At 38.9% G+C, this 12,687-nt stretch overlaps 2 protein-coding genes across 2 annotated transcripts in view; both read left to right on the top strand.

Moving 5' to 3' along the window:
• LOC116176352 (probable chitinase 10) overlaps positions 1–4,649 on the top strand; it is a 30,419-nt gene extending 25,770 nt beyond the window's left edge. The window contains exons 22-28 of the mRNA XM_031494871.1: positions 5–283; positions 2,240–2,425; positions 2,480–3,338; positions 3,390–3,601; positions 3,655–3,933; positions 3,981–4,166; positions 4,224–4,649. Of these exons, the coding sequence (XP_031350731.1) occupies positions 5–283; positions 2,240–2,425; positions 2,480–3,338; positions 3,390–3,601; positions 3,655–3,933; positions 3,981–4,166; positions 4,224–4,514 (2,292 nt within the window). The 3' untranslated portion in view covers positions 4,515–4,649. The remainder of the gene's footprint in view (positions 1–4; positions 284–2,239; positions 2,426–2,479; positions 3,339–3,389; positions 3,602–3,654; positions 3,934–3,980; positions 4,167–4,223) is intronic.
• A 3,704-nt stretch (positions 4,650–8,353) lies between these two features.
• Positions 8,354–12,687, top strand: part of LOC116176351 (vacuolar protein sorting-associated protein 13D-like) — a 48,311-nt gene continuing 43,977 nt past the window's right edge. Inside the window, exons 1-6 of the mRNA XM_031494870.1 lie at positions 8,354–8,649; positions 8,699–8,889; positions 8,935–9,117; positions 10,047–10,295; positions 10,345–10,518; positions 10,569–10,910. Of these exons, the coding sequence (XP_031350730.1) occupies positions 8,553–8,649; positions 8,699–8,889; positions 8,935–9,117; positions 10,047–10,295; positions 10,345–10,518; positions 10,569–10,910 (1,236 nt within the window). The 5' untranslated portion in view covers positions 8,354–8,552. The remainder of the gene's footprint in view (positions 8,650–8,698; positions 8,890–8,934; positions 9,118–10,046; positions 10,296–10,344; positions 10,519–10,568; positions 10,911–12,687) is intronic.

The following is a 12,687-nucleotide window of genomic DNA, read 5'->3' as shown; positions in this document are numbered from 1 at the left end:
CCAGGTCGATTGTACGAAAGGTCCCGAAGCAGATAAACAAGCGTTTGCGGACTTCGTCACGGAATTACATGCCGCTTTGCGGCCGAAGGGTTTATTATTGTCCGCTGCAGTTTCGCCGAATAGAAAAGTAGTAGACGCCGGATATGACGTTCCCACTCTTTCGCGATATTTGGATTGGATCGCGATCATGACCTACGACTACCATGGTCAATGGGATAAAATAACCGGAATTGCTGCTCCAATGTACGCACATCCTGAAGATGAAGATGTTACCTTTAACACTGTAAGTTTTATTTAAGCACAATTTATTATGAAACGTAGCACAGTTTACGAGGTTCTTGGCGTCTCCACTTCTCTATGTCAGCAGCTCTTCTCTTCATAATCGCATACCCTTCTCTCCCCGAAATTGCTGACTGTTCACTTTTCTGTTTGAAAGTACTCACTTGCACAATTTGTTCTCTAAAATGCATCATATCTCCGTTATTAGTGATCTGACCAAGTCGAATGTACCCTTGGATGCATCTCAGGAAGATGTATCACTTTTGCGCGTAACCACTTCAATACTCCGTTCTGGAAAGATTAGCTCAATCAGCAGATACGTTTTGTCAAGGCTTGCACTTTTCTTTTTTTTTTAATGTACCTAGCTAGTGCTTCACAAGAGTTTTGCTTCCACGCCACAGTAATTGCTTTATTTTATATTCGAGACCAAAAGAAATAAGTTAAAAAGGCATTATGCAAACATAAATGACGAGAGCGTATTTTCCTCCTAATAATATTAATGCTAGGACCAAGAAAAAATACCGGTAGGCACGATATCCTTACCCCATTCTCTTTAAAATGAGCCGCCTATCGTCGAAGTCTATACAGTTTAATGAAAAATAGTGGAGCGTATACAAATACGTACAAATTTTGAAATGGGCATTAGTTTTACTTTTATTGGAAGTGTCTACATATAGAACTTTTTATAAATGTTTTCCTAAATAGCATTGCGCATTGTCTACATTAGAAATTTCATTGAATACCTTCATAAATAAAACATACAGCATGCGTTAACAGTAATTTTGAAACCGGTATTAGTTTTAGTTTCATTCAAGGTACCTACATAATTATGATATTTCGTTTAACTGCTTTCATAAATAAGAAAGTTGCCATTGCGCATGCGCAAAACTAAATTTTAAAACTGGTGTTAGATTTGCTTGTTATTCAAGTGCCTATGTATTAAAGTTTCATTTAAATTCTTCAGTAAATAAATTAAACAAATACAGCAAACGAGCTCCTGGGTATGGCTATAGCATGCGCAAAACCAAATTTTAAAACTGGCGTTAAATGTGCTTTTATTCCAAGTGGCTATGTATCAAATTTCATTTAAATACCTTCATAAATAAGAAAGTTTGCAATTCGGTCTGTAAATGGTCGAGATGCGCAAAGGGCACTGTGAATGCTGATAGATTAGGCTCAACTTTTGGAATTGTGTTTTATATGGCTAAAGCTATATGCGCATATTGAATTTCATGCAATTTGGTTCATAAATAACGGAGATGTCAAAAGGGCCTACTTTATTTTTTGGGCTACATTGCCAATTCACGAACTCCGATCCGACTAATTTGATAAAGAATCCACCTGCAAAATTTCATCGTAATCGGTCCCTTCGTTTATGAGTTATCGTGCTAACGGACGGACGGATGGACGGACAGACACCACAAAATTATAAACTCGCTAGGAGCTCGTTAATAAGGAAGTTGGCAATGCGCATTCGCAAAACCAAATTTTGCAACTGGTGTTAAATTTGTCCTTATGCCAAATACCTATGTATCAAATTTCATTCATAAATAAGAAAGTTGGCATTACGCATGCGCAAAACAACATTTTGGAAACGTCATTCATTTTACTTATATTCGTAGTGTTTACATACAAATACTAATAGACGGCTGTGATTTAAATATCTTCATAAATAAAAAAGTTAGCATCGCACATGCGTTAAACCAAATTTTTGACACTGCGCATGCGCAAAACCAAGAAATATGGGTATGCACGGAATCCTTGGACCAAGCCCTTTCAAATGAGTCCTATATCGCCAAAATCGGTTCAGTGGTTTAGAAGGAGTACGTGTGACGGACAGACGGACGGACGGACGTCAAACTGCAGCCAATAGCGATCTTTCACTTTGAGGAAAATACGCAACAACTTATTCTTTAATTACTAACTTGACATATTCCATTATTGACTAAAATGTTTATAGAACTTTTCGGTTAATTATTGGATAAACCAAGGTGCCGATAGAAAGAAACTTGTTATGGGATTGCCACTTTATGGCCAGTCGTTCTCCTTGGCTGACAATTCTAACCATGGCTTAAACGCGCCTACGTATGGCGGAGGAGAAGCGGGCGAAGAAACTAGAGCTAGAGGCTTTTTGTCTTACTACGAGGTTAGTTTGTTTGCGATCACTGGGTGCAAATTATTGCATCGCTAAACGTTTTAGATATGCACAAATATAATCAAAAAGGGTTGGAATGTGGTTCGAGATAAGAAATTCAGAATCGGCCCATACGCATATTTAAGAGATCAGTGGGTATCATTCGATGACGCTGCAATGCTTCGCTACAAGTCAGAGTATATCAGGAACATGGGTTTGGGCGGTGGAATGGTTTGGGCTTTAGACTTAGACGACTTTAAAAACATTTGCGGATGTGAAAACTATCCGTTGCTGAGAACAATAAATAGAGTGCTCAGAAACTACAAGGTACCCGATCCTCAATGCCAGCTAGGTGTCGACCAACCCCCTTCACCGGCCACGTCCTCACCGAAACCTACTGAATCATGGCAGACACCAAAACCACAACCTCCCTGGCAAACCGAGAAGCCCCACACCGAAAAACCAACCTCGCGACCACCACCAACAACGAGTCTGCCATGCGATGGACGCCTTTTCGTACCACACAAGTATAACTGCAACCAATATTACTTATGTAACCAAGGGCATTTGATGGTCCAAAACTGTCCCACTGGGTTGTTCTGGAATGAAGACCACTGCGATTGGCCCGAAAACACCAAGTGCCACCCGGACGCCACCACAACCGAAGTTAGCCTATCTTCGCCTGTAATTGAACAAACTACCCCAAGGCCATACAAACCGGGAACGGTAGATGACACTTTCGATGGAACTTATAAGGTTGTATGTTACTTCACAAATTGGGCCTGGTACCGGCAGGACGCGGGAAAGTACCTGCCGGAGGATATCGACCCTCGACTCTGTACGCATATTGCCTACGGCTTTGCGGTCTTGGACCCGAACACTCTTACAATTAAACCTCATGACTCTTGGGCGGACATCGATAACGGTCAGTACTTCCAACCTTGAACAATATCCAACGTCATTGTGATATTTTTAGAGTTTTACGCTAGAGTGGTCAAACTGAAATCAAGAGGCATTAAGATTTTGATCGCTTTAGGAGGATGGAATGATTCCTTGGGAAGTAAGTACTCGCATTTGGTCAACGATCCCAATGCAAGATCGAAATTTGTTGACCATGTTTTGGGATTTATCGAAGAATATGGATTTGATGGTTTAGATTTGGATTGGGAGTATCCCAAATGTTGGCAGGTGCGTTTCTTTGCCCTTTTAAGAGGAATAAACTCATAACTACTTCCTTTTAGGTCGATTGTAATAAGGGCCCGCAGTCGGACAAACAGGGATTTGCTGCTTTGGTGACTGAATTAAGCTTCGCATTCAAACAAAAGGGACTGTTGCTATCAGCAGCAGTGTCGCCTAGTAAAACAGTAATAGATGCCGGCTATGATGTTCCTATTCTTAGTCAATACTTAGACTGGATAGCGCTTATGACGTACGACTATCATGGACATTGGGATAAGCAGACGGGGCACGTAGCCCCATTGGATTATTACCCCGGTGACGCTTATGATTACTTTAATGCTGTAAGGCCAACGTGTTGAATGACGCCAAGTTACGCTTTCCGTTGTAGAATTATTCCGTAAATTACTGGATTGAAATGGGTGCTTCGCCAAGCAAATTAATTCTAGGTGTGCCATTCTACGGTCAATCTTTTAGTCTCGCGGATGCCACTCGTAACGGATTAAACGAAAAGTCGTACGGTCCTGGTGAAGCTGGCGATTACACACGAGCTGGCGGATTTTTAGCTTTCTATGAGGTATCTCCCAAGTCTCGGTAGGCAAATGTTTTGGTAAAACTAAGCAGAAATTTTTAGGTGTGTGAAAGAGTTAAAAGACGATCATGGACTGTCACCAGAGATCCCTTAGGAAGGATCGGCCCCTACGCCTTTAGTGGTAACCAGTGGGTGTCCTACGACGATATTGCAGAAATCAGAAGAAAATCGCGATTTATAAAGGATCACAACTTAGGAGGGGGAATGTTGTGGGCGTTAGATTTAGATGACTTCAAAAACACATGCGGGTGTGGTAAATACCCTCTTCTCACAACTTTAAATAACGAACTTAGGGGTGTTCCTATGGAAATTGACGTGGAAAACTGTACTTAGGTTTATTTGTAAAGATATATTTTTATCTTCTTCAGAATGTTCGTTTTTACATTTTGAAGGATACTGAAAATATTAGCGTAGGTATAAGAACTGTTCTTGTAATAATAAACTAAAAATAAAGAGTATAAAATATAATTTTTTTTCAAATTTCCAGAAACTATACTGCATTCAATATTATATGAAAGTAGGTAGCAGATGGCGCCGTGTTTGAAGATAAGCCATAGATATATCTATGAGATAAGCACACACAAGAAAAATAAAACTCGTATTTTAACCAATTACAGTGAAGATTAAACATTCTCTATTCTTTCTAACGCTACATACCTTCTCAATATAAATGTAGCTGTTAAGCTATATGCACGTTCGAAAAATCCCCCATATCAATTTTGTCCAAATCAAAATCCTTTTCGCATCTCAGTTCATGGTACCACCTGAAAGTACAAAATTGTTTACAAAATAAGGAAGGGTAACCAAAAAACTAGGTAGGTTGGCGAGAAAAAAGGAGAAACGCAAATTTTGGGACTCTTGGGTAATATATAATATGCCTGTCTCCCAAGAAAACATGTATCTATAGCCCTTGATTTTGAATCGAGTTCACAAAATGTTATCTCAGGAGTTCAGATAGTCGCAGGTGAATGGTGCATAAGAACGTTGAAGTATGTCCACGCTCAGGGGTTGGAACCGGAACCGAAAATAACCGGTAGCGGAACCGGAACCGATTGGATTCATAAGCGCTTCACTTAGAACCGGAACCGTTATTTAAGAAATTGTGATAACCGGAACCGATGCCGGTACCGTTATTATTAGTGCCAAAGATCCGGTATTTTACCTAATAAATATATTTATGCAGAAGAATAATGTACACACTTTAATTTTGTGCATTATTTATTTTCTATAATTAATAATAATTTATATTTTTTAATAATAATGTTATTTATTTTTGTTGGAACTCTTAAAAATCGAAAAAAAAACTGGAACCGGAACCGAAACCGAAAATTACTGAAGCCACAGAACCGGAACCCTTAAAAATAATTCTACCTAAAAAGTGCGGAACCGGAACCTATATTTCATATGGGTTCCAACCCCTGTCCACGCTACATGAGCGGTGGTGGTCCTACGTTATGATGCAGCGGTAGTATCTAAAGATTCTTCACTATATAGATGCTGCAGCTATTAACGTGTGAGTATCCCATAGACATATGGAGTATCCTAGGTACCTATATAACCGCAGTGTTGCCTCGTTCGCTGCACGTCGGTCAGCTCATCGCAGGTTACATGTTATGGTGTTGCCACAACATCCTTCGAAACAACGTTGGAATCGTATGTACCTATAGGAGGCGCTTTCTTTCGGTGATCAAAGTGTGATCTTATGGTCATGATTGTTAAAATCGTGAACAAACTGAACATAAAAGTTTTATGATCACGAATTCCTAACCTATAAATGCAAGCATATTTTTGCTCAAATGTTAGGTTAGTCAATATTTGTAACTGAAGAGGAGCATAATCGTGCAAGTACTTCCACTTGTATTTAAATTATTTTCATAATCCAAACAAAAAATACGTAATGCGAATGCAAATGGGCACTACGTAAACTTAACCATACTTTGATTTAAATTCGCGGGTTTTTTCGTAAAACTTGGAATCATGATCGCGAAATAGCCGAAAGAAAGCGCCTAAGTAGGTATACACCAATGTATACACTGACATGATGTAGGGAAAAAACGAGACACCAATTTCTCGCGGAATTTGCATTTTAATCGCGTGAATCCGGCTCGACGAAAAATGGGTGGTATTTATTTGAAACATGTCATTCATGACAGTTGATAATTATCTAAGGCCCGGTTGCATAAAAGTACGGTTGAACCGCCGGTTAGTGAAACTCCGGTTTGGGGTCAACCGTCGGTTGGAATGAAACGCGTTGCATAAACGCTATTTCTCTGTCGGTTGAGGAACCAATGGTTGGTTTTAGATTTCTACGGTTGACTACACTGACGATTCGTTACTAGCCAATCCGCTTTTAGTATACGGAAAGCGCGGCAGCCGTGTTTGTAGTGTGCACATGACAAATGCGTAATGGGATATTTGACAAGGCGTAAATAGTATATTATATACCGCGGGACTGAAGTAGTACTTTTAATCCCGAAGGTAAAGTTTATGGCCCGACCGAAGGGAGGGCCATAATTTACCTGAGGGATTAAGACCACTGCTTCAGTCGCAAGGTATATACGATATTTTTCGTACTTCCGAAACTGAAACACTTAATATATATGGAGTTAGAAAACGCGTTCTTTCAAAAAATCGCTGCTTAACAAGTTACCATAGGAACGTTGCGTTGGTACGACAATCCCTATGCTATGGTAACAAAAATAATTTGGAAACTGTCATTGCTAGTGTCATAATTTTGGTGGTGGGTGACAAAGGTGTATTTGATATTGATAAAAAGCAGCCAAATTAGGTAAAGAATTGATACCACCGAAATCCAAAAAACTATATGAGCAGCAGTACGATGCGTTTAAGAAGTAGTGCAGCATACAAAATGTGGAACAAACTACTGAAATTGCCTTGTTAGTAATTTCATCCTTCCGGGATTTCGTCCAAATTTAATCCCGGCGGGACAAAAAGTGACACTTTAGTACTTGTCATAATGGAGTGAAGTTGTTACTTTAGTCTCGGAAGTACGAAAACTAATAAACGTTGTCCTCTTTCATGTAGTCTCCTTAAATTGAAAGGAACAACTTCTTATCCTTCCCCCTCCAATAAATATGATCGCTTGCATTCAAGATTGGGTGTTATATTGTAACAAATTACTGCGGTATCTTTAATTCTTTGGATTGTGGGTTACAGAGGTTTTGGTTTCTGATGGTATTCAAATTGAAATAAAAATTAAGAAGAAAACCTTAACACTACAAATAACCTATACTGTTCACAACTCATTTCTAGGTGCTGGGCCTGCCCCCACATGCTCTTCATACTCGGATGAAGGTTTTTTTTGCCCACAGGAATCTGCATCTCCGTCCTCTGTCTTCTTCCTCCGAATCACTTTCTGTCCACAAAAATCTCGCTTTTCCATCTTCAATTCTAGCCATTCTGAACAGCTCTTTGCACTGAACGCACATGAAATGAGCGATATATTTTTGACGTTTGTATTAATTTGTATGTACTAACCTCACTTTTACACAATTCCCGTATAGGTAGTCTTTACGCTGAGCAAAACGATGATGGAAAATCACAAGCACTGTTGAGACCACATCACAAGAACTAACAAAAGCGCAAATATGAGCAAAAAGGATGGTTTTCAAGTTATTTTAGTTCTTGCGAACGGATCGACTGGGCCGTCAACCGTCGGTTGAAGCGGCTCGACCAGTGGATTTCCGCCGGTCGAAATTTCGCCGGTTCAACCGCCGGTTGAACCCGCGGTTAACCTTTATGCAACGCAAAATCTCTCTCAACTGTCGGTTGAAGTCCAACCTGCGGTCAAACGGGTTTTATGCAACCGGCCCTAAAAGTGAGAATACTCTAGTAAGGTTCCTCGCGCTAGTTACTGTCTGATAGCACTGTCGAAGTGTACACACCACCACCAAGTCGGACATACGTTGGTCTTTACACCTCGACAGTGCTATCAGACAGTAACTAGCGCGGGAAACCTTGTTAGAGTATTTCCGCCTTTAGATAGCGCTCATGAAGCGCTTCGTCTGGTGAACGCACCCAGATTTTGTTGACTACTGTGGTGTAATGTTAGTTACAGAACTCGAAATTGTTGTGCGTTATGGTAGACACTGCTGTAAAATTATGAATCAAACAAATATGGATGTCATCATATGATGTTTATAATCATTGTGCAATCATAAATAAAACTATTTTATTTTTTATGAAACTTTATATTAAATAAACCCAACAACTTTGTAAAATAACAAATTGATGCCCAACAACTAATTTTATGTGTAAATTTCAAGTTGTCATAACATAATTTAGCAATGAACTCAAATCTAAGTGGAATATTTTCGAATGATGTATGTAAACATATCTAACAACTAAAAAATGTTGGAAGGCTTAGTTGCATGGGTTTTAAATAACTATTTGGGAAAGTATGTGGAAAATTTAAATACCGACCAGCTAAGTATAGCATTATTATCAGGTGAGTAAGCGATGACCGTTTTACAGTTTTAATAGTTTACGTCCTGCAGGTGAGGTGGAATTGGAAAACTTACCTTTGCGGAAAGATGCCCTGAGACACCTAGGTTTACCGCTTATTATAAAATCTGGTTTTATTGGTAAAATCAAGTTACAAATACCCGTACGTCAAATACGATCGGCACCATGGGTTATAATTATCGAACAAATGTACGTTGTTGCGAGTCCGTTACCCGTACACGAAGTAAGTTTTGTTAATAATTTTCTTGGTTTGTATCGTGTTTTCTAGTGGGATCCACTTGTGGAAGAGAATGCAGCGTTGGAATTAAAATTGAGTGCGCTAGACGCAATAGAAGCAAAGTGGAGGTTTCAGATGGAAGCAAAAGATAGTTCTACTTATTATGCTTCCACTTACTCGTCATGGTTAAGCTTTGGTACTGGTCTAATTACCGACATCATGGAAAATTTGCAAGTTCGTAACTGGCGAACAAAAATGAGTGGCAGTCGAGTCACCTTTGGAAGTTCAAGTTAAGTACGATTTCCCATGTAAACAAAATTCCAAAGGTGACTTGGCAGTAACTCATTTTTTATCGCATAGTATATTACATTATAAGAAAGGTGGTCAAAGTGGTATACAGCCTGTACTGGGTGACTGATTGGAACATTTTCCCTAAAGAATTAGCCGTGCAATAATGCTTAAGAATGTCATCTAACATCTGCAGTTACAGTGGCAAAGTTGCTAGATACTTCATCTCTCATTAAATATTGTTTGACTGAATTAGTTGAGCATTGGTTGAGCAGCTTTTGTTTGTCCATTATAGGACTAAACGATTACTGAAATGTTCGTTTAATATTCAATCATTGATTTCCCTTCGCATACATTGTGTTCGTAGATCATGTATCTTCTCTCTCCTCTTGAAAATGGAGTTAGTGGTCCAGTTAGATGAACAATATTTCCTTCAATTTTCCGTTGTCCGCGGGAATTTCTCTTTTAGTATTAGTAGAAGAGGGACACTTCGGTCCGCCATCTTGAATTTTATTCGCGGTTCAATCAAGGTCAATTTATTCGCGGTTTTTTGGTTGACTTATTTTGATTATTGAACAATTGAAAATCCCAAAAATTATTTTATTATATTTAAATAACCATAGGAGATTTTCGGAGGGAATTCAATCTATAATTTACAGATGTGAACTGAAACCATTGAGAGATGTTCCATGGTTATTTCGCATTCTGTTTTTCAATTGTCAGTTAACTAAACATTTGATCATACTTCATACAGAATTTACTTTTGAAACTAAAATCCGGGAGCACGAGATGAGTCCTATGTTATGGTATCCCAATTGTCACCCTGTTCACAGGATGTTCACTTAATTCAAGACAATTAATGATAATGATTGCAGTTAAAAATTCGAGACGTCCACATACGGTACGAGGACGACTTTAGCCTTCCGAATGAAGTTGTTAGTGTCGGCATAACCATGGACTATTTTTACGTACAAAGCTGTGATGCAAACTGGGTTCCCGGATTTTTGCACTGGAACAGTTCAGAAGAATCTTACAAGATATTGGAAATGCACAAACTGGCTATATATTGGATGAATGTCAAAAAATCAGAAATGTTCTCAAAGATGCCCATGTCTGAAATTATGGTATATCCGACATTTGGTCATGCATGATTGTTACGTTGTAGTATTTCAGGTAACGATGGCGTCCAATCGACATAGTAATTTCACGAATTATTTTATCTTACCACCGGTGAGCGCTGAAGCTCACCTGAAAAAGAATCGAAGCGAACGTCCCCTTCGCTCGTCCGACACGCCACGTATTGTCTGTAGTTTAAATCTGCACGAGGTCTCACTCACTCTAAGAGACGTACTCATCTCAGCCTTAAATGTGCTTCAATCTAAAGTTGTCTCTTTCAGAAACAATACGAACAGTTAATTAAGTGTTCGAAAGGGCTTCATGATGTCACTCGGTTAAGAAGTTATAGACATTATCGACCACTTTGCCCAGTAAAAGATGATGCTAAGGCTTGGTGGATTTACGCAATAAATTGCCTATATCCCGGTCAGCAGCCTTCGATTTGTAAGCCCAAAGCAACTTGGGCATCCTGTTTGGAATTTGCTAAGCAGAATGTTCAATATGTAGCATTGTACGTGAAAGTACTTGTTACACCGGCCATAACTTTATCGCCGGAAAACAAAAAGTTAAAGGACGATGTGGAATGGAGTAGAGATTATGAGCAGTTGAAAGTATTACGAGAGGTAGGTATTTGATGTATTTAATATGGTAAATTTGATTTTGATGGTGATCCAGTCAATTTCTAATCAATTCAACACCACTGTGCTTTAGCAAAATATTTATTTTGCATAATTGCGCCCTCTTTCTCTTGTAAGAGTAAGAGAAAGATTAGATCTTTCTGCTTATAAGTAGTTTATTCAATGAATTTGTAAATATGAAAGTCAAAAAACTCCATTAGAGACAGATTTGGCACAGATTTTCGAATTACCATCTTAAATTGAAACAGCTACAGTTTCTAAGAGGCATTGCAAATAACGTAAACAGTAAGTTTTACTCTAGAAATAGTCATGATTGGATAAGACAATTTTCTATAATAAAAAAGTGCTTATATTTTTTTCCTAAAATTGATCGTGGTACATTCACTTTGAGCAAATGTAACAAAATTACCTTGAGATAAGCACAGGGTACGCTCAGGCAAAGTAGAAATGGGTCGGGGTTCTGGTACACTAGCAAAAGGGGAAAGTAGTTAACGTAAACCAGATTGTCCCCGCTTAGTCTTTACTAAATTTCAAAAGAGAAAAGAGAATAGAGAATAAGTACTTACCAAAAAGGGGAAACAAGGCAGACTAAGAGATCCTTGACCGGGATAGAACATAAACAAGAATTGTGGTCATAATCGAGGGTGATTTAATAAATGATCTCCAAAATATTACAAATAAGACACTGTAATATAGACAGATCTGAAATGTCAAAATTAAAATTTAAAGCAAGTTTTAGCGAAAAAGAGGATCAACACGTAGTCAGCGAAAATTATTGAAATCAAAACAGGCTTCTGCAAAAAACAACGGAGCTATAATTGTTAAATGAAGATCAAACAAAGGTGGTAATTATAATTCGATTGAATCGAAAACCAATATGTAATCAAACGTTATATCAAGGACTTTTTCGAGCTCAAGGGCGCTTTTGGCTAATCTGTAATAGATAACACAAACAAACAAGCAAGAGGGGTAGTGAATAGTCTAGCACATAAAATATTGTGAAAGGAACCGTGGAAAAATAATTTGCATGTAACCAATAAGTATGACTGCAGAATCTTCACCGCGCGAGAAATATCGCACGTGGGCAAGACAAACTTAAAGAAGGGATGGGATTAGAAATATGATAACATCTGCACGACCTCGGGCGGCGAAGCAAAGAACTATTGTAATAAGAAATCTATACCGCTTGCGTGGCCTCTAGGCCTTAGAATTTCACTAGGGAATCAACCTTCCATTTTTGCCTCGAAGTTGGCAATGTCTTTCTTATGGAAATAATTCCATGGCTGATTATGATTGAAACCAACTTCGTTCGTTCGTTTATTGTCTCGCATAGTCACCATCGACACGGCCATGAAATTATTGCCATAAGAAATACATTGTGAAGTAAGATAAGTACAGGGAAATACCCAGAAATATGAAAGAGAGCAAATATAGTACCCTATAATACCAAAAAAGGAGTCGGGGAGAATAAAGGGTACCCCTCGCTAGAGCGAAGCGCGGCGACACGTCGCAAGGCGACGCGAAGGGCATGACAGCGCCGCGGAGCGCTTTTCCGTTCCTATACGCACATAGAGCGCGCTATTGTGTCCTCTAATGAGGAAGATGCATTTATAATTTCTGCTTTATGCGAAGAAACAGAAAAAGGCCGCTTCGTTGCGCTGCCCATCGCTGCGTTTCCGACAAGTGTGCGCACTCATTAAAATCCGCTCTTACCCTTAAGGTTTATAGCGCTCTGTAGTAATTTAGAGAAGATATTTGAAAG

Source organism: Photinus pyralis, unplaced genomic scaffold (genome assembly GCF_008802855.1).
Source record: "Photinus pyralis isolate 1611_PpyrPB1 unplaced genomic scaffold, Ppyr1.3 Ppyr1.4_LG7, whole genome shotgun sequence".
Taxonomy (NCBI): Eukaryota; Metazoa; Arthropoda; class Insecta; order Coleoptera; family Lampyridae; genus Photinus; species Photinus pyralis.
The sequence above is the reverse complement of the archived record's forward strand: the minus strand, read 5'-3'. Positions and strand labels throughout refer to the sequence as shown.